This window comes from Aspergillus undulatus (assembly GCF_047715775.1).
Source record: "Aspergillus undulatus strain CBS 261.88 unplaced genomic scaffold BDV17scaffold_10, whole genome shotgun sequence".
Classification (NCBI taxonomy): Eukaryota; Fungi; Ascomycota; class Eurotiomycetes; order Eurotiales; family Aspergillaceae; genus Aspergillus; species Aspergillus undulatus.
In genome coordinates, this window is record NW_027396614.1 from 200,264 (window position 1) to 226,283 (window position 26,020).

At 52.7% G+C, this 26,020-nt stretch overlaps 6 protein-coding genes across 6 annotated transcripts; 2 read left to right on the plus strand and 4 right to left on the minus strand.

Annotated features, from left to right (window-relative positions):
* Positions 1-684: 684 nt before the first annotated feature.
* On the plus strand, positions 685-4,737 carry BDV17DRAFT_280234 (uncharacterized protein; the record flags this gene model as incomplete). The annotated part of the gene is made up of 5 exons (XM_073759846.1): positions 685-2,763; positions 2,815-3,090; positions 3,824-3,863; positions 4,008-4,414; positions 4,492-4,737. 5 exons carry the CDS (start codon positions 685-687, stop codon positions 4,735-4,737), a joined length of 3,048 nt encoding a protein of 1,015 aa, XP_073618163.1.
* A 3,610-nt stretch (positions 4,738-8,347) lies between these two features.
* On the plus strand, positions 8,348-10,668 carry BDV17DRAFT_280235 (Zn(II)2Cys6 transcription factor; the record flags this gene model as incomplete). Its single annotated transcript, XM_073759847.1, has 3 exons — positions 8,348-9,463; positions 9,537-10,330; positions 10,386-10,668. The coding sequence occupies 3 exons, from the start codon at positions 8,348-8,350 to the stop codon at positions 10,666-10,668; spliced, it is 2,193 nt and encodes a 730-aa protein (XP_073618164.1).
* Positions 10,669-11,128: 460 nt separating this feature from the next.
* Positions 11,129-17,059, minus strand: BDV17DRAFT_280236 (uncharacterized protein; the record flags this gene model as incomplete). The annotated part of the gene is made up of 9 exons (XM_073759848.1): positions 11,129-13,489; positions 13,523-13,670; positions 13,704-13,768; positions 13,838-14,542; positions 14,630-14,944; positions 15,416-15,723; positions 15,798-16,308; positions 16,370-16,833; positions 17,026-17,059. The coding sequence occupies 9 exons, from the start codon at positions 17,057-17,059 to the stop codon at positions 11,129-11,131; spliced, it is 4,911 nt and encodes a 1,636-aa protein (XP_073618165.1).
* A 795-nt stretch (positions 17,060-17,854) lies between these two features.
* Positions 17,855-19,349, minus strand: BDV17DRAFT_256618 (Yip1 domain protein). The gene is made up of 4 exons (XM_073757093.1): positions 19,100-19,349; positions 18,599-19,034; positions 18,380-18,529; positions 17,855-18,322 (listed from the first exon to the last, which is right to left on the minus strand). Exons 1-4 carry the CDS (start codon positions 19,185-19,187, stop codon positions 18,073-18,075), a joined length of 924 nt encoding a protein of 307 aa, XP_073618166.1. The 5' UTR covers positions 19,188-19,349; the 3' UTR covers positions 17,855-18,072.
* A 146-nt stretch (positions 19,350-19,495) lies between these two features.
* On the minus strand, positions 19,496-22,650 carry BDV17DRAFT_256619 (uncharacterized protein). The gene is made up of 2 exons (XM_073757094.1): positions 21,869-22,650; positions 19,496-21,803 (listed from the first exon to the last, which is right to left on the minus strand). The coding sequence occupies exons 1-2, from the start codon at positions 22,433-22,435 to the stop codon at positions 19,959-19,961; spliced, it is 2,412 nt and encodes an 803-aa protein (XP_073618167.1). The 5' UTR covers positions 22,436-22,650; the 3' UTR covers positions 19,496-19,958.
* Positions 22,651-24,427: 1,777 nt separating this feature from the next.
* Positions 24,428-26,004, minus strand: BDV17DRAFT_288880 (putative C2H2 transcription factor (Con7); the record flags this gene model as incomplete). The annotated part of the gene is made up of 3 exons (XM_073761509.1): positions 24,428-24,780; positions 24,950-25,130; positions 25,324-26,004. 3 exons carry the CDS (start codon positions 26,002-26,004, stop codon positions 24,428-24,430), a joined length of 1,215 nt encoding a protein of 404 aa, XP_073618168.1.
* Positions 26,005-26,020: the final 16 nt, after the last annotated feature.

The following is a 26,020-nucleotide window of genomic DNA, read 5'->3' on the forward strand; positions in this document are numbered from 1 at the left end:
CCTAAGCTCCGTTCTTTCTTCCCGCTCGCTCTTTGTCTTTCTCCCAATCCCTCATCATTGCCGCGGCGATCTTCATAACACACTGTTCGTGACCTTGACCCACCGTACCCGGTGCTGGTCTGTGGTATCCCTCCCTCCCTCTCGACGAGTCCGCAGCGTACTCTTATACTACCATCCTCTGATATCCGTGGATATCCCGACTCTCTGCAATCCGACCGCAGCCGCTGCAGCCTCGCTCCGACAGCGTCCGCTTGTACAGACGACCGAAGGCTGCGCCGCTGCCTGCCGCCTTACTCCTCAGCCGCCAAGGCATATACATCCCAGGAAAGAACAATAATTTTGGAATAATCTCCGAGACGACGGACAGATTGCGCGTGAATTGGGATTTTTTTAGCTTGAGCTATCCAATGGTGAGTACACGGCTTATTCATTGCGGCTTTTGAGGTTGGTGGCGTCGTCGATTGCGCAGTATCCGGTCTTCCGTCATCGGCTCCATAGCGGATTTGGCGGCTTTTATCGCCATGCTGTTCTCGACAATATTGTCCCCTTTTTTCTACGCTTTTCTTGACCGACTGTCATCGAACTCTGACTAATTCCAACGTGCTGTTAGTCATCTTCCCGCGGATGGCAATAGGTGCTATATAAGCTCTCATCGCCACGCCCCGACGTCTCGTCCGTGTTACTATGGGACAGTCTTCTTCCACTCAAAGAGAACAGCGCCATCAACACACCGCCGAGCACCCCGTACCTCGTCAGGGACGCCATAGTCATACCAGGGATGAAGAAATGAATCACGGGCACAACACGGAGCAGGCCGGGGAATTCGACCCCCTGGCAGGACAGGCAACGAGCAGTAGCGATGTGCAGATGACTCAACCAGGCCAAGCGATTCCGCCGATCGATCAATGGCAATCTCCAGTGATCCCCTCCGGCGACATGCCTAGAGACTCTAGACAAATGGGAAGTATTCAGGAAGAGACGGGAACACAGTATGAAGCGAGCCAGCATGATTACCAATCTGTGATTCTTAATCGGCTGGCGAGAAGACAGTCTACGATGTCTAGATTGGGGTCCAGGATCTTGCCGAACTCCGTTATTCGAGGGCTTTTGAATAGTGAAGAGGAGACTCCCGCAGAAGGCCACGCTCATCGACATGGAATTGTCTCCAGGACTATACCAAGGTCGGAGGTCAATCAAAGTAGCCCTCGGTTTAGCCCTTTTGCCTCCCTAAGCTCAAGAGGTGGTAGTCGAAGGCGTCCACTTCGTGGGTCGTATTTCAACACGCGCAGTGACTCGGCTACGAACATCAACACGTCCAGCTCATCCGGGGAAAGTTCAGCTGACTCTGGAATGGGTTCCTGGCGGAGAAGTCTTCGTATACGCCGTGTTGGACAGTCTCTATCGAACCCAATTTCCCATATGTTTGGCCAGTCTCCTGCCGACCTGTCTCAACAGGGCGGCGAACACTCATATCCATCCCACAATCCAGACTCTGTTGGCTTCATTCCTCACCCAGGACCCATTGATACCCGGATGGACTTTGATACGTCTCACGATCTTGATTCCATGGACTCTGCGGTAGGGAGCACGCAATCCACCACCCCTATGCTACCCTCGCAAAGTCAGTCCAGTACGCCACACTTCCCGAATTTACTACGAGCGCGACCATCAAGAACTTTGCGCCGAGAAGAGCAGACGCCTCTGTCACGCGTTCTTCAACTGGCGGCCACTGCCATCGCTGCACAGTTGTCCGGCGGTGCCGGCCCAGCTCTGCCTAATATCGAGGCGCTGGGTAATGAAGGTTTGGACGGTTCTTTGGAGAGTTTTATACAGAGACTACAGCGTGCCACTTCCGGACAGCCAGCCCCTGGTGATTCAGCTACTCCTCCCCAAGACGAACGGCCTCCGACGCCAGTCAACTTCATGAGAGTTTTCCGATTTGCCAGCTCAGACAATCCTCGTTCGCCAGCTGTCTCCAACCGCGCAGGAACAGGCTCAGACAGTGCTACAACCCTCGGAGACGATATGGACACAGATAACAATCCAGACGGACCAGAGGGTCGAACTGTTACCCTCGTCGTTGTTGGGGTCAGGTCCGTGCCATCTGGAAATGGTCCTTCTGGTGATCAACAACCCTCAGCACTCCCTGGCCTGGATGCCTTACTCCGACTCCCTTTCTTAACTCCTGGAAACCTCTCGCCTCGCCTCAGATCACGCCCAACCAACGTCCCTCGTCCCGTCCCATCTGGTGCGCCGGTCACCAGTGATGATGTTTCTCTCCAGCCAACAACGTCAAACCCGCCGCGCAGACTGTCCGATGCTGCTAGTCGTGGCACCCCTTCATCCTTGCCTTCAATTGTCTCGGAGAGTCCTCCTGGTCCCCATCCGCCACCTTCCACTCCGGCAGAACCGGGGCTTTCGGCTGTCTCGTCAGGCGCTTCGACACCCAGCCGAAGGCTATCTACCACGTCGGCTATGTCTCCCAACGTCCTCCCACAGCTCAGCGAAAACTCTCCCTCGCAGCCGACAATGGGAACGTCCGACGATAGCTTCCCACCCAATCCGTCCCATCAGCGACGCCGAAGTGACTCCGAGTTTGCGCGCCACCGCGAGCAATTAGGCTCCGGAGCGGCTAGGCGTAATGGAGTTGTGGAACCTGATAATCACAATGCACCAACCGGTAGAAGCTGGTTAATATACGTTGTTGGAACTAATCTTTCCGAGAACCATCCCGCTTTTGCTGCGCCGAGCCTGTTTACTGACGTAAGTAGCAGAACTGGGTATTGACGTGATGGCTTGCTAACTATTTTACAGAACCCGACTTACGAAGATATGGTCTTGTTGTCATCACTCCTTGGTCCGGTCAAGCCCCCGGTGGCTACTCAGGAAGACCTCACTTCTGCAGGGGGCTTGTTCCGTCTGGTGGAGTACGGTAGCAATCTCTCCGCAGAGGCTGTTGATGGTTCGGGTTCTATTCAAATCGCTGAAGGCGAGCGCTGTTTGATCTGCCTCAGCGAGTACGAGGCATCGGAGGAGCTTCGTCAATTAACGAAATGCGAACATCTCTACCACCGAGATTGCATTGATCAGGTGCGTTACATTTGGGCTTTGGCTTGTTTCTATCGACACGAAGCTAACTTTTCCCAGTGGTTAACGACAGGTCGCAATTCTTGTCCGCTATGTCGGGGTCAAGGTGTCGCCGATAAGTCGGGTACCGAGCCAGCACGATCATCAGATACACCTCGCGCAGCTGCTGCCTAGCCGTGCATCTTCTTACGGTCGTCATGTCTCATATGAGACCTCGGTTTCTTCTTTTCGTCATTCTAATCTAGCATGGCGCCTTTACCCAACAGGCTTCTTTTCCGTCGAATGTTCATCCTTTAGTCTAGATATCCACTGCTGCATCGCATTATTTTGGTTTTGGTTGTAGGAGTCAGGATGCAGTTAGTCAATCACCTTCCACTGTCGAGTTTTCATTCAATCTGCTGCGCAGCGCACAAATTTGACCCAACTCTTTGGTTCAGCATGATATATCTTAACGTTACCTTGATGTGATGTCTGGAACAGCGGGCTTTTTCTTCATATGGTCCTGTATTATCTTCCCGGTTGCATAGAGCGTTGCGCATAGCTCAATATAACGATTCATGACAACTTTATAAGTGTCTCTCACTATTGAAACTCTTTCCTCCTAAGCTACAAAGTGATGCTCTCCAGGGCTGCAGTTCTATAATGCCCCGCATTGCTGTTGATGACTCAGCCATCTGCCCCGCGCTCAAATTGATCGGAGCTCGATCAACACCACCATCATATTTTGCCCTTTCAGCCCATTGACTCTTCGCAGACAGACGCATTCCGCGTAATTGGTATATTCAATACAAGGAAGGGGCTAATTTGCCGTGGTTCAAGTGTGAACTCCCACAACCGTCCCGAACGTCAACCGGAACACCTGTCTACTCACCTCCGAAGTCCGCACCAAAAAAACGAGACGGCAACGCGAAAGACGAAAGCCTACGAAATGGATCCTATCCGCATCACAGTCCTCATCTCCGGCTCCGGAACAAATCTCCAAGCCGTAATCGACGATACTGGCCTCCCCGCAAAAATCGTCCGCGTCATTTCCAACCGCAAAGACGCCTTTGGCCTGGAACGTGCCCGTCGCGCCGATATTCCCACACACTACCATAACCTCGTGAAGTACAAGAAACAACAACCGGCCACACCGGAGGGCGTGCAGCGCGCGAGGGAAGAGTACGATGCCGAGCTCGCGAGACTGGTGCTAGACGATAAGCCCGAGCTAGTGGCTTGTTTGGGGTTCATGCATGTGCTTTCCGAGGGGTTCCTGGGACCACTAGAGAAGGAAGGAGTGAGGATTGTGAACTTGCACCCGGCATTGCCGGGTGAGTTTAATGGGGCGGTATGTTATGTGCTTGAGTTCATCATCTCTCTCTCCCTTTCTCAATGTCGAAGCTGACTCGAATTTCTTCTACCTAGAATGCTATCGAACGGGCTCACCAGGCGTGGCTGGATGGTAAGATTAAGAGAACCGGAGTCATGATCCATAATGTGATTTCGGAGGTTGATATGGGGAAGCCGATTCTTGTGCGAGAGATCCCGTTTGTGGAGGGGGTTGATGAGGATCTGCATACGTTTGAGCAGAAGGTGCATCAGATTGAGTGGGGGGCTGTTATTGAGGGGTTACAGAAAACGATTGAAGAGATTCGGACGGCGAGGTCATAGGCTATCTACAGGTCACTCAGCGGTACGGAGTACAGCTACTGGAAGTTTTACGAGAAGAGAAAAGGATGCGGAGACTGCAGAATGCATCGTGATACCAATTTGTATTATAGTTTGCTATTTTCTTTTGATAGGCTATACATTATCGACATGTCGATATCTGTCTGTTCTATTGCCATACATACTCAACTAGTTCTGGGGTTACGTAGCTTGTTCTGATCCCAAATCCATGCACTTCTGACCTATTCTCTGCAGTACATCCTTCGATAATATCAGTAGAGGTATATCTGCAGGTAGCCCGGTCTGTATGTTGGACTTGGGTTGTCACTGGTCTTGCAGTTAATATATGCGCACAGCTGACTCTTGCGTTTGTGCAACAAGCCGTTGCCGGCTATCCAATCTTCGAGCTCAACTTCCAAACTGACACAGACATCAGTCATAACAACCTGGAAGGTGCAATCGAGCAAGCAGCCCGAGTCGACAACTTCCTTCTCCCAGTGACCTGTCACGAGTTCATTTGCGTGACTCCTCTTTCACCGTCATTTTCATCTCCCTCGATGCACGCCAGTCGAGAGACTGCACCCATCCCCAGCTATGCAAGGTAACCCCAAGCAAACCGTCTACCGCCGCATGTCAGCTAGACAGTTTGAGATATCTGTCGGGCAGGTGAGAGCCCGGCCGAGAGTACCGAAAACGGAGATGATTTGCTGTCACCGACTAATGCAAGCATGAGCCTTACAGAGCAGGATATCCAGGATATTGCAGGCTGTTGATCGCCCGTCGCGGTTAAGTGTACAGACAACAAAGATGTGTGGCTTCCTGTGGCTCCCTGTGGCTTCTCGATCCCCTCATCCTAGTCGGCATCCTCATCAACCATATTGGGCCCTTTCAAATCACCAGATGACCAGATGGATTGGGACCCGAATATCTACCAGGATACCGATCCTGCGGTCGTATTATGGATATTTCTGGGAGCACCGACAATGAATGCGTTCAAGCCACTACCAAGGCTCGTCCCAGGCAGGTCTTAGCCAGGGCCTTGAGCTCAGTCCGTCCGCGGATCCTCTAGTCCTGAATTTTCACCAACAAGCAATTAAACGCCCCTGAATGGGTGGAAGAAGAGGCAATCTGTTTCATGAACCGCCCTCGAGAAGCTTAAGAAGCCATGAGTCGAGGTCCAAGCTCAAAAATCAGCAAGCCGACGAACGGCGCTAAGTTGGGCTTCGGCGTTAAGGATTGAAAGTTGAAACCACTCAGAATCATCCATTAAATCACCGACAAGGATTCGTTCCTTTTGGGAACGGGCAGGGATCGTAATGGTGGACAGGCAATCCTCCTCCTATTATCTGACTTTCAAGAACGAGGATGAGGTCTGTCCTACTACCAGAGTCGTTGTGGAGCGTTAGCGCTGGACAAGTCCAGCAAGTTGATGCATTCGATGGTCATCATTTCGCCGCAACTCGGTCCTGTGTTCTCGTGAGTATTACCAGGGTAAATCTTATACTTCGCCGAGCCATTGGCCGAGTCGCTGACATGCAAGACAAGGCTGGAATCTTGCGCGGACCTGTCACGATCCCGTCAAAAGTCGAATCTTGATCATGAACGTGAATCCTAATTTCCCAGACAGGAGAGGCTCCTCCACTTCCATCGATTGACATCCAGTCAACTGTCAACCACGAGTAGAACGGGGACCGGGAGAACGGACCAAGTTACAGAGTTCCACTCAGGCTTCCAGGTACGTCCGTGCTGAGCCCATGGCTAGTTTGATTAGAGAATTGATGGGCCATGGTCCTTAAGTTTCTGGAAATTAACCGCCACGCCTGATACAAACCCGAGAGAAAGCAGCCAAAATGTTGACGTGCTATGAATGCGATCCACTGGAATTTTCCGACGGAGAATGGTTCCTTGGGAGCTGTCAGATCTTTTATGCCGATCAAAAAGCACATCAAAGACAAGTGCCGATTTCCGCGCGCAACCGGCGGGACAACTACTGGTCCCGCTGGATCTAAAAGTCTTTTCCCTTTGGGAGGTAAACTAAAGCACAGCTCTGACGGAGGACTCCGTACAACGCATCGGAATTCAAAATCAGAGGCTCAGTTTTTTTCCGGCTCCACCGACTGGACAAACCGTACGGCATATCATTGTCGAATAACCGGCGAAATATCTAGGTTGAGCTTGGAGATCAGTGACACGCTCTTGGGATTCACCTCAAGAGTGACAAGCTTAGCCATGAAACTCTCTACTCTGTAGTGATTTGCACAGGGATTATTCCTTTGCCGCGAGTCAGCAATCCCGGACTGACGGAGAGCAAGGGCAACATTGAGTTTTCCTTTACTCCGGCCATGGAGCGCTTTGGAATCCGACACTCATTTTCGACTCCGTTTCCCAAATCTCCTGACTAATGTTGTCTAATCAGATCTCACCGTTACCCACATCGCAGGGTTGCAATTCCAATAATGCGGCGTCTCGTTGTCAAGACTACTACTGCTGGCGACTGTTTTCTCAGAAATCCCAAGCATAGACTCAAGACCGCCCCGTCCGGTTCATCCAATGCGGTTGGCTTATGGCCCACCACGCCTATATGATGCACCTAATAATGCAATCATGTCAAGAATAAGGGCGGAGATGAACAGGGAGCCGTCCTCTTGGCTTCCCTCTTCTGTTTCATCATGTCATAAAGGAACAGCTCCGAGGAGGAAAAGAGTCCTAGAAGGCGACTGAGCTCCGTCATTTTGATCCGTCCCACCTGGAAGGGCCACCAAGGGAGCCAGCCTTAGCCCTTTGAGGGTTAGCTGACCCTCCACTGCTGTCTCTCTCGGTCCTCGGGGGCTATCGTGCCCCATCCCCGGACTGAGACTAACCTGGGCCACGGTGCTACTTGGTGTTCTGTTTGTTCTGTGCATGTCCTCGTCCCAGATGATCTGTCTCCTGCACTGACTCAGATGACCGAGTAAGACCATGCGGCTTGGATTGAGGGAATTCCGAGCTTGCCCCAGGATTGGACCCAGGCACGACGAGGAGGATCCGCATTGTTGAGCATGTCACTGGTCTACGATGACACGCTGATCCATGGGGATCGCGGACCAGCCCAAGAATAAAAAAAGTAAAATTCGCCAGGGCAGGCCATGTCATAATTTTGATTGTATAATAATCGGGTCTATTAAGAAACAAGAAAAATAGAGCTTAGGTCCAAGAGGGCCGGTCAGTCAGAACTGGAGATGCTGTGACCGTCGACTTGCCCCTTCTGGTAGCTGCCCCCAACTCACTTCACAACTTCACCTCGACAGCCTGTCCATTCGACTTCTTCCCTGCATATCTCTTCTGCTGCTCTTCTCTTTCCCTCTACTCTTATCTTCAGTCACCATCCAACTTCTACTCTCGCTCCCCCTAGTGTCCTCCGCTCCTCCCATCTTCCTGCTTCACCTCCCGCATCCCGCCTTTGAGCTTCCTGCTTTCCGCCACCGCATTCAACCACAACCAAAGGATGCATAATTTACTCCATCCAGTCTCGCCTTAAGCTGGTCACTACCCTCTTTTTTCTTCCGCTTATGCCGACCTCATATCCAGCCATCCTGCTTACCCTTTGGATGCAATCCAGCTCTCACCTGTCGCGATGGCACATTCTTTCCACCCGCCGCAAACCTCCATGACGGGCTACGCCCAGGAGCCGCCCCCGCTCTCCGCATACTCGATCTTGGGTCAGAGCCAGTATCCGCAGAGTGTTGCGCTCTGGTCCAGTCCATCTGCACAGCAACAACAACCGCAGTCGCAGTCGCAAGTTGCTGCAACACCATATACCCCAGCTACTCCTAAAACGCCGTCTCTTCTCCAGTCATTACCAGACCAGAAAAAGCATAAACGTACCAGAAGTGGTTGCTTTACCTGTCGGTCCCGTCGGATCAAGTGTGATGAGAATCGCCCGGTCTGCGAAAGATGTCGAAAGGGCAACCGGGAGTGCGTCTACCCTAGTTCAACGACAGGCTCAGCATCAAAAGCCGCTCCTCGTTCCGTGGCAAAGGTAAAAGCTTCTCGGCCGCCGTCCCGCGGTAGCGACTCTTCGGGCCCTGTTGAGAGCCTTGAGACGGATGAAGCTCGCACTTTGGAGACTATTGCGGATGAGGAGGAGGTGGAGGCTAGCCCCGGTTCAAGCACCCATCAATCACCGACGGCCACTGGGCCCACCGTTCAAGCTGGATCGAAGAGTACGCTGTCTCAGAAGAAGAGCAATCAATCTCTACGCCGGGCCAAAGCGAAACAGCAGACTGTCTCGACCACAGATCCTCTACTCGGTCGCAAGGAGAATAGCAGCTCGCCTACAAGCGAGTCCTCGTCCCGATTTGGATCGTTCAGCGCACGGTCGGATAGCGTCGGATTCAACCCTTTTGACACTTTTGGAGATCCCAGTACGGCCCACCTACCCGAGGATCTCCGGTTCTACCTCTCATATCACCGGGAATCTATCGAATATCGACACTATTTCCTGCATCCCCGCAGTGCTAACTTTGTGGACCGAACTCTTGTGGAATATGCCCTGCAGTATGAACCTTTACTCTACGCGATCGTTGGGTTTTCTGCCTATCATCATTGTGTGCAGACTGGTGATGGAAAGCTATACTCATTTCTCAAATATTACAACAAAGCTCTATCGCTCTTGCGGAAATCATTAGGATCTGGGGAGCCTTATAGTGAACCAACACTGGCCACAGTACTGGTGCTGACCACCTTTGAGGTATGTTGTACTGTTCTGAAAGCAACTTCCAGTCAATGAGACTCAAGTGTGCTCACAGTCATGCGTTTTATAGGAATTCATAGGCGACTGGGTAAACCTGGTCGATCATCATCAGGCTGCCCATGCTCTGATTCGCGAACTGCTTACACCTGAAACGGCTTGCTCGGATACCGACCATAGACATCTTTTTGAATGGTACGCACGGTTTGATGTAGTAGCGGGGGTTGTTTCGGGCAACGAGTTGGTTCTAGGGCGGGAATGGTACATCGCGCGAGAAGAATACGACGCGAAAGAAGCAGCCAGACACCCGGATGACGTTGAGAAACAACTGACGCTGACGTCTTCAATCAACCGTCGTTTTGGCCTGGAGATGGCGTCTCTTTATGCTAAGCTCTCAAGCGGCATGCTTGAATTTGGAGAGTTTATGGTCGAAAATGAGAAGCTCGGCCAGAATTTGGAGCGCGTTCGCGATATCTTGAACCAATTTGCCAAAGAATACGTCGTTGAAAGCTACCCCAATCAAAAACCTCTGACGGAAGATGACATCGTGGATCCGTATGTTCCTGGTGGATTGCACTATGGCCCGCTATGGGATATCAACTTTTGCTGGATTGATTATTGGTCCACAAAGGCGATGTGGAAATTCCAGTTTATGATGGCTACGCAACAGGGATCCATGGATGAAATGCTTGCTCTCTCGCTAGAACAGGTCCGGTTGATCGAGACAATGGAACGCTGGCCTGACAAGGAAAAGAGCTATATGTTCGGGTTCAAGAATAGCATCGGAATGGCAAGCCTATTCCTCCCCCGGGATGGGCGGTATCTCAACTGGAGCAGGAGGGTCTTTGCCCACATTGAGCAAAATGGGTAGGTCTCAGATGGTCATGTCTGAAGATACTGAAAGCTAACGATGATTACTTAGATACGTGCTTTCCCCGAAGCTCCGAGCTGCTCTGGCCGCCATCTGGCAGCTACCCGAGATTAATCACTGGTGGCTCCCCGACGATAAAGAGTACCCGGCGATCATCCGCGAGGTGCGACAAATGACCGAAGAGCGAACAACCAACCCCCGAGATAATTTCCGTGAAAGCGTGCGCGACATGAGAGGTGTCTTTGGCAAGCTCAATCTCGATGACACCGAGAGCGAGACCAGCCCGCCTTCTGTTGGTACAGATGCTCCACGGTCGACTGGCTCGAATCAGTAGCCGGTGAAATCTCAACTCACTTTCAGACCTCGAATACATGGCTGAACCGCGCATAATCTGTCGCAATCTATGATAGCGCCTTGCATATACGTGCTACAGCACATTGCTCACGGCTAACATAGAGCCACCTTCATACGATACTTTCTGCAATTAATGAACACTATATCTGGACTCTAGCGATGCCTTCTCTAGCCGCAGACAGATACCCGACAACGGCCGATTTCATACTTTCATTTTGAAGTCAAACTCATGATTTGGCAATTTACCTACATATCTTGCATCTCTTGCTGATGTTCAAAGCATTATACCCACAATGTTGTTACTTCTTACGTTCAACAAACGATTTCGGAATACTAGACGACTGTCTCTAGTGTTCGCTTCAAATTCACGTACTACTGAAAGTGTAGCACGGGTATCTTTCTCTTAAGATCTATGCAGTACTTTATCCTAGATAAAACCACTAGGAACTACCCACCTTAGGAACCTCCTTAGCAAGCACGACAGTCTCCAAGCCCCCCACCAACTCTCCCATCTCATCCCCCTCCTTTCCATCCTCCACCCCCCAAGGCAAACTATCCACATCAACCTCCCAACCCAATAGACACCTCAACACAACCCCCGCCCCCGCCTTACTCATAACCGAATTCAGCTCCTTACACCGCTCGTCACAAACACACTCCAGACACCCCTTCGGCGTCACACAAACGCAGCTCTCGATCCGCGCTACTGCGCGCCGCAGCAATACGTCTATGAACTCGAATGCTTTCCGCGCAATGCCGGACCCGCATGAGCCGCCCTTCGCGTCGTAGAATGTTAATCGTGCGGGTCGTTGGCGGTGCGGTGGTTTTAGTTCGGGGAAGGGGAGTTCTTCGCCCTCGCCTAGGACCCTCCCGCTCCCGTCGTTTTTGACCACGGGCCGCCGTAGCGTTTTTGCGAATTCCTTCTTCGCAACTTTACACTCCGTTCTAACATCCCCCGGCGAAGAAACCACAAAGCTAGGCAGTAGAGAAAGAACAGCATGTTCGGCTGCGTGAATGGCGGCTGCGATATTGAGGCGGTGGGACTCGAGGATTTCGAGGGCTGTCTTGGGGACGTCGAGCCACATTCCCTTTGTGGTGAGTGTTATGGGTGGGTTGTCGACGGGGACGGCGTCGAGGATGCGCCCGCGTTTGTCGATTTTGAAGAACCCGTAGACGATTGCGTGGATGCGAACGGGGCCGAAGTAGGCGAGGAGGCGGGGGTTATTGTTCTGGGTTTCGGAGGAAGAGGTTTGGCAAGGGGTTTGAGAGGGTGTTGGCCTAGGCATGATGAGACGGCTGTGCTCCGTCTCGATAGGGTCGATATCGGTAAAGTCGCGCTGCATGGTATTCCAGTCCACGGTGACGCGGGCGACGCGAGCGAAGAACGCGTCTGGGTTGAGCTCTTTAACGAGATACGTCTGGCCCTGGTGGAGGAAGATGCCACCCTCGTAGAGGGTGAAGAAGGCGCGGGAAGCCTCAACCTCTTCGAGGACGATATTCCGCGCATTCGTCGTATCAATAACCGCGAAATGTTGATCTTCCGTGTCGCGGATGGGAACGCACCGGGAGGGTTGTGGTCTGAACCGCTCATGGCAGTGGTAGAAGCCCATTGCGTCCTTTTTGAGGCGAGTCGCCGCGAACTCCGAAAGCTGCGGACCGAAGTAGATGGCGTCTGTTTCTGGTTGCAGGGGCAGTTCAAAGGCCGCGCACTGGACGTGGCCTTCTAGGACGAGTTCGTTGGTTAGATCGACCTGGAGCTCGCAGTTTGGTTTGGAGAAGAGCTCCTCCGGATTTCGCATGTAGTACTGGTCTGTTGGGTAGCGGTCGCCGACGAGGATGGAGAGGGAGTCCTTGTTTCGACGTCCCGCGCGGCCGCTCTGCTGCCGGAGGTTGGAGATCGAGTAGGGGAAGCCGAGGGTGATGACGGCGTCGAGGGAGCCGATGTCGACGCCTAGCTCGAGGGCGTTGGTTGCTACGATGCCGAGTAAGGAGCCCTGAAACATCTCTGCTTCGATCTTCCGGCGGTCTTGCGGGCTGTATCCGCCGCGGTAGCCCATTATCATGTTACCGACCTCTTTGTGCTCGAGACGGGTGCATTCGGTTCGGGCGGCTTGAAGTAGGACCTCGCATAGCTTGCGGATGCGGCAAAAGGCAATCACGCGCGCGCCGCGGAGGATAAGCTGGCAGAACAGACGTGCCGCTTCGGCGACACTATCTCCTCGCCCGGATGTTGGGTCGCTGGGGTCTTTGAACGGCGTGTTCCAGCAGAGGAATTCTTTCCGGCCACATGGAGACCCGTCAAAGTCGATTAGCTGTACATCCTCGGCGCCGAATATCGCCCGCATATGCTCTTCCGGGTTGGCCACAGTTGCCGAGCAGGATATAAATCGAACATGCCGGTTCCCGACAGCAGCACATATCCGACGCAGCCGGCGCATGATGAGCGCCACGTGGGACCCAAAAAGCCCATTGTACACGTGCAGTTCGTCAACCACAACGAACTTGAGGTTTTGGAGGAATGACCGCCACGAGCTCTCTTGTGGGAGGATAGTGATGTGGAGCATATCCGGGTTCGTGAAGATAATGCGTGCCTCGTCCCGGATCAGGTTGCGGTTGGCCATGGGCGTGTCGCCGTCGAATGTGTCGACCATCGTACCTTGTAGATTGTCCAAGTACTGCAGCAGCTCCTGCATGCTGCGCTTCTGATCTTGTGCGAGGGCTTTCGTGGGGAAGATATACATGCCCCTGCTGTTCGGATCCTGTTCCAGCTCGTGCAGCATAGGGACCTGATATATCAGCGACTTGCCGGAACTCGTCGATGTAGAAACAATGACATTGTGTCCGTCGTGAAGGTGATTGATCGCTTCCGCCTGGTGAGAGTAGAACCGCGATATCCCCTTCTGATTGTACAAGGCGTTCACAAGATCCTGCGAAAGCGCAAACTTCAAGTCTCCATAAACAGCCGGCTGGGCGTCAAACGCCCTATGGCCATCAGGAACGATCTGATTGGTATACCAGTCCAAGCATCGTATCTCGTCGATGATCTCGGCCATCGTCTTGCGCTCCTTCGGAATCGGACCCTTTATCTTCGAAGACACCCCTGGACCTGCTCCAGTCCCATTTCCATTTCCATTCCCAGTACCGTCCACATCCTCCGGTGGAACAGGGACATACGCATCCTTCTCCCCCTCCAACCAAAGCACAGGATCAAGCCTCTCATCCTCACACTTTACAAGCGCCGCATCCACCGCGTCGACAAACTTTCCATTCCGCTTCTCAATCAAAGAAAGCATCTGTTTCTGACTGAAAACCGGCATCCTCATATCCTCATCCGGATTTCTCGAGCCAGAAGTTGACCCCGTCCCCCTTCCAATCCTCTTCTCTCTCTTCAAATCCCCATCTAAAAACTCAAAAAGCAACACTTGACTCACATCCCCAGCTTCCACCCCCTCCCCGTTCTTCGGGACCCACCCGTCCCTCCCCAACCCACGCACCTCCTCCTTCTCGCCCGCGCTTAAAACATCCAGACTCGCCTCATCGACATACTCGAGCCTTATAGCGCGCGGGATGAGAGCTTTCACCCGGGCGATATCTTCCACTGTGAGTTCTGTTCCGCTCTGCGCGGCAACGGCTTTCTTGATGTTGTCGAATGTTGTGGCGAAATGTTTCCGCGTGCAGCAGAATGTGTACACGAGGTTTAGGGCGCGGTGGGTGCGAGAGAGGCGTTTGAAGGGTTCAGGCCAGGGGTAGGAGGGCTTTCGTGGCGGCTGTTTCTCCTCCTGTTGCTTTTTCTGCTGTTGCTTTTTGGTTGTAGCGGTGGATTTCCGGGGCTTTTTGGCGGGTTGTTGCGTGGTCTGGTTGGGTTCGGGTTCGGTTGCGCTGCCGTTGCCGTTGCCATTCCCGTCGTCGATGCCAGCTTGCGTAGAAGCTTCTGCCGGTACTTGCGGCGTCAGCGTCGCAGCAGAATCATCTGCATTACCAGCACCCCTCTTCCGTTTCCGTTTCGGCGCCTCGATTGCGGGATTGTTCGGCGTTACAGACGCGTCGGTGTTCGGAGATGCTTGGCTCTCGGCTTGCGTTCGCTCATCGTGGCTTTGATTCCCAGAGGGTCCATCGCCGGAAAAAGCGGCCCTTTTCGTCTTTGGTCTGGCCATTTGGATACCCCATTGCGTTGATGGGGGTGGCGTGGCGGACGTCTTCAGACTTGAGAGTGTTGAAATTGATAGGTGGTGGGTGGATAGATGGATCCAGGCGTCCTGAGACGACGCGAAGTCACGTGCTCCCTGAAAAGCAATTAAAGCCAACTACGGAATAGCGTTGGCGAGACGATGTTTTCAAGTGAGTAGTATATATGCGAAAGTTATAATAATTAAGTACTAGAAAACACCTAGATTGGGAAGAAGTGGTGCCCATCTGACTCGTCCCACCCAACTACAGGTAACTCGACGTACTCCCCTGTCCCAATGCAAAAAGCCAACCCCCAATGCCAGTGCCAGTTCCCCAAGGATACATGCCAATCAATGCCCGTTGACGTGAGGAATCACCAAGTAGCCGCCAGAATGCACGCGGTTAAAGATGCTTCAGCAAATCTTGCAGCGTGTGATATAGCTCCTTAGCCTGGTCTTCGCTTCCCGTCTATTTAGCTGTTGTTAGCCTATCTTCTTTTCTTTTCAAGGGTTCCAAGCGACGGATCATCATCTTGACAGATGATAGATGAGAGTACATACCCGCAACAACAGAGGAACCGAGCGGTTCCCTTCTAAACTTGCCAGATGAATCTGCTTAGATCTCGGTTCATTACCCGCAGCATCGCCAACCTTCATGCCCTTGAACAGCGCCGTGTTCAGCATAACGCGGAGAACACCGTCCGCGCGCATGACCATGCGAGCTGACTTCTTGTCCTCGACGCCGTCTGTAACCTTGACGTTGACTTTGAAGTTGCCGAGACCGCGCTCTTTCCACTCCTTGTCGGAGAAGTGGAATAGTTTGGCTTTGCAGGCGAAGTATGTCTTTTCTTCTTCTTCGCCGGTTTCGACTGTTGCGGAGCGGTTATAAATTAGCATGATGTTCGAGGGTAGGGTGGAAAGAATTTGGATCAGAATCGCTTACTTTGCCGCTCATAGAATCGCTCATCAGTCTTTTCCTCTTCAAATTCTCCTGGTCCACTCTCTCCTTGATCTTCCTTATTGTCATCTTCATCGGAGTCCGCTTCAGCGCCGAAAGGCTTCGAGCTAGTACTACCCAGAGCACTAGGAGCATTGGGCGCCGCAAAGCTCGTCAGACCACCGCTTGAACTAGCGGCTCCGAAGCCACCACTGAAGCCTGAGAATCCTGACCCTAGCGCTGCGAACCCTGACGGCTTAGTCGCGGCGAAGCCAGTAGCGGGGCTACCTGTCTCTGCGGGTGTTGATTCAGACGACTTGAAGACAGATGGCGTTGATGCGCCGAGAGATCCAAAGGGAGACTGCTCTGAGCTGGCGAAGGCAGCTAGACTTGATGAAGCGAATGCGGACGAAGATGTAGTTTGTTTAGCCTCTTCCGCTGGCTTCGATGTTGAAGTGCCCATTACCCCGAATGGAGATACGGAAGACGTATTCGCGAATGCACTGGGTAGAGGGGCCTATCATAGGGTTAGTCCAGGTTGCCTCCCATGCAACTATTATCCAGGTCAAGTCACATACCGAGTCCCGCTCACGAGATTCGTCCCTGTGCCGTTTCTTCTCAGGTTCCCCTGCTGCCTTCTCTGCCGATGAACCAGTCTCCTCCGTGCCCTTAGAATCCGCTTCATTTCCCTTATCCTTAACCTTCGATTCATCCTTGTCCAGTTGGTCCCTACTCCTCTTCTTCTTCAAGGTAATGCCCGTTTCCTGCGGTTGCCGTGGCTGTTCTGGTACGCGACCCTCATCCTTTGCTTCTGTCGTCTCCTCCGTATTCGAGTCCCGCGACCGCTTCCTCCGATGCCCAGGTTCATCCTCCTCATTCTCCTCGTCGTCCTCGTCAAACGACCGCTTCCTGCCCCGACTGCTCGCCCTGCTCTTGCTCTCCGTAGACGTTTTCGGTGCCGATGTAATGAACGTCTCCTTTAGTTGCTTCCGGACCGGGCGCTCGCCGCCGTCGTTGTCGGATCCTTGGGAGTCGTCGGCTGCTGTGTAAACAAACAAACAGACTTGTTAATCGATGCCGCTGAAAGAAAACAATGTCCTGTTCAACAACTTACCTTGATCTACTGCGCCATTCTGGACCTCTGTTAAACATCCGTATTAGTTATTTATCCATTCATCCAGAGCGCTCTTGACTTTGACTTGATAGCCAAGAAAAAGGGAATAGTGCAACTTACTGTCCAATTCATCATTCCGGACCTCCGACGCCATGATGAAACCCCTTCTAATGGAGCTAGATTTTATACCTCACTGCAAAAATATTGGTAGATTCGTGTCGCATGTAAAAAGCGAGTCTCGAAAGATAGGTGCTGTTCGGTATCGGCGATCGTAACTAGACTGCGAAATCTGCAGGTTAGCCCACCACCCCGACGGCATACGATAGCAAGCAAATCATTCAATATAGAAACACCAAAAGGATACAGCAGTCGAATACCCAAGGGTGCGTATCGTTCAGCTCCGAGAAAGCGTCCCGCCCGTCCTACAGCTGCGAAACCAATTGACACGTGGGGACGTCGACTCGGGACTCAAACAAAGTGCTTACTTACCTATCACCGCTAGAAAAGCTGTATACAAAGAAGCGAAGCCAAAGATCCCCTGTCTGCGAGTCCCAGAGTCGGGATTTCGAGAATGCAATCTCGAGTCTCTCGTCGTCGTGTGCGGCGGGATGAATCACAAGCCTAGCTCAAGCCAGCGGCAACGAGACCGAGACTCGATGACGACTTCGGGATCTGCTGGGCACGGACGGGTTAGAGGAGTCGGTGCCTCGGTACGTTAGTCGACGCTGATGGTGTCCCGCTGCTGTTGGTAGGGAAGAGTATCTTATATGGTAGGGCGATAGGGAAGAGAGAAACGGAAGTGGGACGGGAGGAAGATCATCGACTGCGGTGTGTTGTCGCTGGCTGGACTTGGACTGAGCGTCACCCGATCACCGCTCGCTGCCGCCCCGCAGATAAACGAAGGTAGACCAACTAAACAGAACAGCCTCGGACGGACTTACTTAAGGTATTCTAACTAGAATTGTTCTTCATTGGATATCATGGTACAAGCAGGGTCTAGTACTTTACAAAATCAAGAGGCAAGCAGAAGGAATAGAAGCTGTAATCGCAATGAGATGATATAACCAAACCACACATCCATAGTCCCGCTGGATTCCTCATTTTAGACTACACCCAGCCAGGTAAGGAGACCAGGTGCACGTTGGTCGCACTGCATACTCCAGCCACTTAGCTGATGAAGCAGAGACACCCAATGGCAATATAGAAGACGAAAAGCGGATATACGGCAATGCCCACACGGTTTCGCAGCACACCAGAACCACCAAGGATACTGATTCCCGCAGCCACAGACCACGCGATCAAAACAAGGTAGACCGGTATCCGCGCAATTGTTGGAAGACCTAATGCGCTGAGCAGCGCGGCAATAACCAGAGGGAAGAGCGTGTAACCGATGATACAAACCGACTGGAAGAACGAGCTGCAGTGAAGAGTCAGTCCGGAAACTCGAAAATGGAAGAACAGTGAAAAAACATACATATTTCCACCAAGCAACTTAATCTGCAACGTCACAACAGACTCCCCAATCCACACGAGCGAAAACACGCCCGAGAACACCAAATCCGCTTGATCGCCCTTTGCCATAGAAAGGAACATACTCAGCAGCAAGCAGAAAATAAGCGGACCCCTGTCACAGTCAGTCAGCCGAACACCCTCCACAAGACAAAAGTCAAATATCCAGGCAACGGTAACCCACCAGAGATCCCAATCCCTCAACCCCTCACTCATCCCCCCCTGAAGCACAACATCAGCATCGGGCCACCGTCCCAGCGCATTCCTCAGCCCGCCTCCAAACCCCGAGGCCTCGCCGCGTTCCGCCGCGCCAATGCCGCCCCCGCCGCGCTGCAGCATCCCGCCAACGAGGTACTTGGGGTATAGGACCTGGCGCATCTTCTCCCACACGGCGAGCAGGTCGCGGGAGAGCGTCTGCCAGACGGTCTCGTCGATGGTGTTCTGCGGCGCGCGGCGGTCTTCGCCTGGAATTCGGGATGTGAGGTACCCGCCGGAGATGTTGTTGTTGTTGTTGTTGTTGTTGTTGTTGTTGTTGTTGGAGCGGGATGAGGAGTCGGGCTCGATGTTGCCGCGTAGGGGGGTTCGGTCGGTTTCGTGGAGGGGGTCGTCGGCATCGATGGCTGGGATATTAGTCGGATAGAACCAGAGCAGGGATACAGGGTGATGGGAGAGTATATTGTCTTACCATCATCGGCCTCAATCACCCCGTCATCGAGAATGGACTCGTCGTCGCGAGGGTCATCGTGAGCATAGTACGGCATTGAGCTAGCCATGGTGGGAGCTCTAGTTGATGCGGAGTCGGAGGGTGTAGAGTGAGGTTGGCTGTATGTTCCAGTTCAAAAGCTACCGGGGCATAATAGGCTCTACCAGAGAGCTATCAGACAAAAAGATGCGGAGGTAAGTCAGCCCTCGTGCTGCTCCTGTTTAGAGGCTAGAGTGGCTTTCCGCCGGGCCATTACGTACGCAGCTGTGGATGCGGAAGGCGGTGTCACTCTGATACGTAGCAGCTAAAGAACGAGCACATGTCGGTATGGAACAGCGCAACAATCGAAATCTCAGGTTGAACTCGGTAGAATGTTGTCGAGATTGCCATATTTACTATTTGCTCAGTAAATGCAATATTATAGATACATATCAAGTTCATTGTATTGTACAAAAGCAGCACAAGCACAGGACACCAAGAATCCAGTTTATACCAACGCCATCATATGCTTCAATCAAACAGACAAACAAAGTGAGTGAGAGTGAGCTCGAGTGTTTCATGCCATGAAAGCCAGAGCAAGAGGAAGGACGACAGCAACGCCCTTCAAGGGACGACAGCTGGACCATGGGTCAAGCCGAGAAGAGGAATAGCAACAAGAGAGAAGAGAATTGTGCTTTGTACAGATAGACAGAAAGACCATGCCACTCTTACTCATTGTTAGTGAGCAGAAGTTTCTGAGTTCCTCGATGGCCTCAGCGAGCATAATGGCTGTCATATTGCCTTCCACTCACTTTTCATCATGGAACGGAACCAGGTGACTAGTTGGCCAGTAGTTCAAGCCTCAACCTGAAATATTTTCCCGCAGATCCCAAGCCGCCTCACTTGAATCATCCTCATCAGGCCGTGTAGCCCCCCGCTCAATATCCCCAATCCGCTGATGATATGCAAGCTGTTGCTCAAACGTCGGATAGGTAAAAGCCGAGAACTTCACGCCCTTCTCCTCAAACTTCTTAATAATATCGACCTTGGAGTACTTGCGCAGCCTTCGCGAGTCCTCCATAAGCACCTCCTTGTCCTCCTCGGATAGAAGCTTTCCTGTTTCCGTCTTTAATATGGTATCGACGAGAAGGCGCACGCGGGGCAGGACAGCCAGGAGTTCAGAGGTCGGCGCGCCCTGGAGGCGGACGAGTTCGGGGTCTACGCCGGAGCGGCCGGAGAGGGCGGGCTTCTTATCGAGGGATTCGGACATTGCGTCGTCGAGTTTAATAACGAGGGGGCGAAGCGCAGCAACGGCTGATTTGCGGAGGTTGAGGCGGAGTTGACGGCCTAGTTCGGTGAGTTTTCCGGCGCTGGTCGGGATCTTCTCGATGTCGCCGAGGCCGTTCATGTTCACGAGGTCTTGCGGTTCTTTCTCGAGGCTGTGGATGAGGTCGAGGTAGGTGCTTATGGCGCGGTAGTCGGGCATCATTAGCGCCATGTCCATCATGTAGAGGAGGTCGTTGGCGTTCTTGAGGATATTCGGGTTCTTGCGGTCCCGGCGGCAGACGCTCAGTGCGATGTGGAATGGGAGGCCTTGCTCGATGCCTCGGCTGCTGATCTGGTCTTGCAGGACCTCAACGCAGTGCCGGCTTCCGCGGCCGACGCGGAGGATGCGCAGGTAGGAGATGAGGGAGCGGTGGTCGGGTTGAACCAAGTAGTCGTGGGCCCGTTGCGTGAGCCACTTCCAGTAGGCCTTTCCCGGTGGGACGGGGACGGTCATCTGCAGGACTGTTTCTAGAAGGACGGAGAGCTCACGGTTCCCGATGGGGATGTAGTTCGGGGCACCGTCTGGTAACTCGATGTACTGGGAGCCCGAATAGGCCTTCACCTCTTGCGGGACGATGGGGTCGAAAAGCATGCTGAAGCTGTCCTCTTCCTCCTTTAGCTCTTCGATTTCAGCTTCAAGATTCTCGTCCTGAGGCTGGCGCGATGAGGAATATTCTCTGCCTTTGGCATCCACAAACGGGACTTCCTCCTCGTCCTCTCCTTCCTCAGCCTCCCGTTTTCCGGATGGCCTGTTGTTGCCGCCCATCTGCGAATGAGCTCGCTTGGAAACGTCCATGGAACCGCGCAGAGGCTTCTCAGCCAGGATTGGGATACCGGCCGTCTGATAATAAAGCCTTAACACCTCATATAGATGCTGATCACCAGTCCCCTCCCAAAGACAACCCGCCATAGCCGAAACAAGCCCATTGCTCATCTGAACATCACCCTTCTTCCACCGATGCACAATATCCGCCCACACCTTCTTAGCCTCCATAATACCCCTAAGCCTAATAAAGTAAGCCCTATCCGCTCCATTACGGTCACTTTGAAGAGCAGAAGTCTCCCGCTGAATGTCCCTCCGAATGGCATTCAGGATGATCGCGTACGTGAATCGATCCGGCGACCCCTCTCCTTCTTCCGGTAACGAGCCGGCGATTTCCCAGAGGAGATCCATGGCGCCCGGTTGGTTCTGGCAAACGCTCAGCATGGCGTTGGTTTGGATGATGGACGGTTTGAATTTGTTCTTGGGGTCGAGCAATTGTTGGTAAATCGATTTCGCCATCCGCAGAGGATCAACCTCGCGGTGTTTTCGCGCGGTAGATAGACCGTGCAGCATGTGCGTGTACGAGTACGCATTCGGCCTCCCGCCGCGCTTCTTCATCTATACACGGATCAAAAGTCAGCGCACAAAAACCATGAAAAAGGGAGGAGAAAGGGAGGAAATACATCATTCCAAAACCGAAACGCCGCCTTTGGATGGTTCTTCTGATAACAGTACTTAAAAATCGCATTCCACGCCACAACACAATCATACCCATTATACAGCGCCGCGCGACAAATCTCCGCAGCAAGCGCAATCTTCTTCTCCTTGAGCAAGTCCCGCACCCGGTTCGCAAGTTGCAATGGGTCGGCCAGCCACATCAGCTCGGCTGCAATGATCTTCTTGGGGACTGCGGGGGCCTGGTTCGTTGCGACTTGCATGAGCGGGTCGCGCTGGTATTCTTGTTGCTTTTGCTTCTCTGCTTCTGTTTCGGGTGAGGCGTCTTTGGATGGAGGGGGGCGGTCAAGACTGCGGCGGCGAGGTTTTATTCTCTCCCATTTTGCTCCCTCGTTTGCGCTAGTGTCGGTATGGTGTTTTAGGCTTGTTGCGCTCAGCGCGAAGTGGCGGATGGTGTGGGTGTGGGTGTGTGGTGGTGCGCGAGGCCATGTTGAGCTTGAGCTGATGAGTGCCCGAGGGGCTAGATTTGTTGTAATCTGCGCGCGTAAAGCAGCGGCATTGCTGCAGCGAAGCATTGAGCTCCCGGGAATAGGTCGATTGTATGTAGATGAATATAGAGTCCAGGAATGGTGTTTCGAGCGAGCGGGCAATTTGAAATCGGATGCGACGGTTCAGGTCGTGGGAGAATTCAGGGTAAGGGTAGAGACGAATAACGTGCAGATCGAATAAATCTGGATTACAGGGAAAGAAACAGTATAGTATCACTCCAACAAGAACAGCACGCGGATTGTTGGACGTCCAGCAGACCAGAAAATTGTTTGCCAGAGCTAGCGGACCTCCGAAATTCGAGATTCTCCTATCAGCACGTGATTGTGTGCTTATCGAGTCTGGCCACGCGACGAACATCAGCGCAGCAAGAGCTCTATCTATACAGTGTCAGTAGCCTTTTTTCTATGATTGGTGGGTTTCGATTAATCACACCGTTAATATCAGATTCCGCAACCCTAAGCTGTCTTACCATAACAACCCCCTGCTAGAATACTACGAGTACTAGCAACCTCACTAAAACTCCCCCCTCCAACGGCCTAGCCCGTACACTAGCCCAACCAGAACCATCAAAACCAACCCAGCGCATCCAAGATCTGCCCTACCTTGCTAAATCTAGACACTACCTAGAGGCTCGAGTCCCGTCACTAAGAGCGGGCCCTAAAAACGGGCACCAGAACCGGAAAACGGCCCAACCTTGCCAAAGATGCTTACTAGTAGTATTGAAGTTAGTGAGTTAGGTAACTTTGGCCAACCCCGGAAACTAAATAAATATGTATTGGGCTAGTAAGTAAGGCTAAGGGTGCAACTGAAGGTGACTAGCGGCGTATCTATCTACTTAACAACTGAACTATGGGAGTATATAGCCTCTCTGTACCTAGTAAGGCTGCCAGTTAGGCCCAAGTGGCACCACTAATGCTGCTTACGGAGTATAAGTTTCTATACTACCGTAAACGCTGACCTGTCATTTTTCAAGACCAGTTATGTACATACGCAGTCGAATCGGAGATTACCCAGGTCTTAGGCTACTGACTAGCGGGAGTTCGAGTCCCAGTTCCAACTGCCATGCAGTGCAGTGCAGAGCATTAAGTACAAATAGTTTCGCTGCTAATGCAGGAACTACAGTTACTTTGGCCATGACCGTTTCCGCATCGTATAATTATACAGTGCACCAAAATGGATTCGATTGAGTCTGAATAGAGATGAGCATTGCTATTGCACATGAATTGAGGTCATAGAAGTAGTGTAATGTGATAAGATAACAAATTGAAAGCATGTAAGAGGTATGGTTGGTAAAATGGTAGTTCACACGTGCAAGTGCAAGTGCAGGCAAGTCAGTTCAGTCATCGTGGGAAAACCAGCTGGAGTATCAGACATCCATCCGACATCGACATCGACATCCCAACTCACATCACAAGAAGAGTGCAACCGCAAAGCAAAGCCAAGCCAAGAATCCGCAGATTAATGGCTAGCGAAAATGACAGATCCCCCGACTTAAAACATTCCATTTCGTTTCTTTCTCATCCGACCATCTAGTTCGAAAGAAGAGAGCAAGAGAAAAGGCAGAAACAGACATAAGAAAAGCAAGACATCAAACGTGAAGGAGACAAAAGATACGACAGTCGCAAGCAAGGAAGGCCGTTTTTTGACTGGCGCAAACCAAGGCCAGAAATGGTATCATGTGCGCAAGATCTCAAGAAATTATACCCGGAGGCGGCGATGGAAATTAGGGTGTTCGGGTTGGGGTATTGATTGGTATTATAACATGCAGCCAGCCTCGGGAGACAAGGGTAGAGTGACAAGGCAGGTCAGGGCAGGACATCATCTATTGTGGGTAGCTGGTCGATTGGTTTTCTGCGACGCCAACATCGATCAGCTACATCCCCGATAGCAATAGGTTCGCTCAAGGACCTTCATTGGTAACCGTGCATTTTCCAGTGTTGTTTCATGTTGGCGTTTGTCCTCCTTTTTTCGGCTTTTTTTTTGGTCCGGTCCTAAACAACGCAAACATAAAGGACTGGCTACTTACGTTGCTGATACACTTGACCGCTCTGCCCGTAGGGCGAATGAGGGTAGTTTGGAGGGTATCCAACTTGTCCGTTGCCCTGGTAGACCATGCCGCCGGGGCTAGCGCCGTACTGGCCAGGAACCTGGCCATCAGCAGGCTGGTACCCGATCGGCGGAAGTTGAGGTCGAACGCCGCCAGGGTAAGAAGGAGGCTGACCGGCTTGTGAAGGGTCTGCGGCGCCGGAAGGGTCCATCTGGGTCTGAGCTGCAGCGGCGGCAGCAGCGCGCTCACGCTCCTCAGCGACCTTGCGTTGGGCTTCCTCTTCCTTCTTTCGAGCCTTCCACTCCTTGCGAATTTCCTTGAATTCTAAGCAAGGTACAGTCAGCTTCCGTCATAGTTACGGGGGTGAAGTTTGGGACGCTACTGCGATCCGCAACGCTAAAGCCGTGTAACTCGACTAGCGCGTGCCGCAACCCGCGCTAGCCAAACTATCGTGACTTCGACTTCGAGAATATCAAAAAAAAAATCGACTCACCTTCTGGAGTTCGCTTCGCACCATGAGACTGCATCGTAACGTGCGCGTTCAGGTGGTTAAGCGTGCCGTACGCCTTTTCGCAGCCATTCCACCCACACTTGTACATCCGCTCAATCTCCTCATACCGACGGCGAGGACGCTTGTGCTGTTGCGCACCGGGAATTGGGACAAATGAGTAAACCTGCAAGAATTCCAATCAGCCGTTGCACGAATTTCACAGAGAAAATTGATGATTGCAAAATGCGCCCGCATCTCCACGTCCTGGGAGACAGCCCGACCGCAGCCCTGACATCGGGAAGGCAGTCCCAAGACAACAATCGAAACCCAATTGCGCAGCCTTTGGAAACGGATGCCAAAAATCATCAAAAACATACCTGGCCAGGGCGCGGCCCTGCGGTGGCAGCAGGGGAGGCGGGACCAACCGTTGTGGCAGGGGAGCTGTAAGGTCCCGGAAGACCGTGCTGATGTTGCGGATAACCATGCCAGTCTGGACGCGCATACATCTGAGGGGGCGGAGGGGGCGGGTGGCCCTGATACTGAGCAGCCATCTCGTGGCCTTGCGGCTGGTAAGGCGAGTAGGGAGGAGGATAGGTGGGGCTGTTGGCCGCGATCGAGGGATCTATAGGAACGTCCGCGTCAGACTTCACGTTCGTTGAATGATTGCGATGGCCATTTTGGTGCCCATCATTCAGGATGTTCATGGACGGACTTGTTGCTTGAGCCATACCTGCCGCACCTCCGGGCTGGGAGTTCGGCGCGTGATGGTATTGAGGCGGGCGGGCCAAGTACTCGGGGTAGGCGGGCGAGCGCGCGGGCGGAGGAGGCTGGTTCAGACTGTAGTCGGATTGCGGCGTGTTCGAAGAAGTCCCAGGGCGCACCTCGGGCTGGGCCGTGTACTGAGGGTTCGGGCGAGACTCAGGCTGAGAGGTGTACTGAGCAGTGGCAGCAGCAGACGCCTGGTCTGCGGATATGAATTCAGAATGTGCCGCGGTAAACGGTGGATACGGTGAGTGCGAACCTGACTGCGCGTACTCGGAAGCAGGCCTGTTGTCCATAAAATACAATGAAAGA

What these genes read in the sequence shown, in the direction of transcription:
- BDV17DRAFT_256618 (XM_073757093.1), bottom strand. Translation starts at nt 19,187, where the DNA reads ATGGCTAGCTCAATGCCGTACTATGCTCACGATGACCCTCGCGACGAC. An exon ending in GGTGATTGAGGCCGATGATG is followed by an intron (nt 19,035 to 19,099) that starts GTAAGACAATAT and finishes CTAATATCCCAG; the next exon opens with CCATCGATGCCGACGACCCC. An exon ending in AAGTTGCTTGGTGGAAATAT is followed by an intron (nt 18,323 to 18,379) that starts GTATGTTTTTTC and finishes TCTTCACTGCAG; the next exon opens with CTCGTTCTTCCAGTCGGTTT.
- BDV17DRAFT_256619 (XM_073757094.1), bottom strand. Translation starts at nt 22,435, where the DNA reads ATGCTTCGCTGCAGCAATGCCGCTGCTTTACGCGCGCAGATTACAACA. An exon ending in CGTTTCGGTTTTGGAATGAT is followed by an intron (nt 21,804 to 21,868) that starts GTATTTCCTCCC and finishes ATCCGTGTATAG; the next exon opens with ATGAAGAAGCGCGGCGGGAG.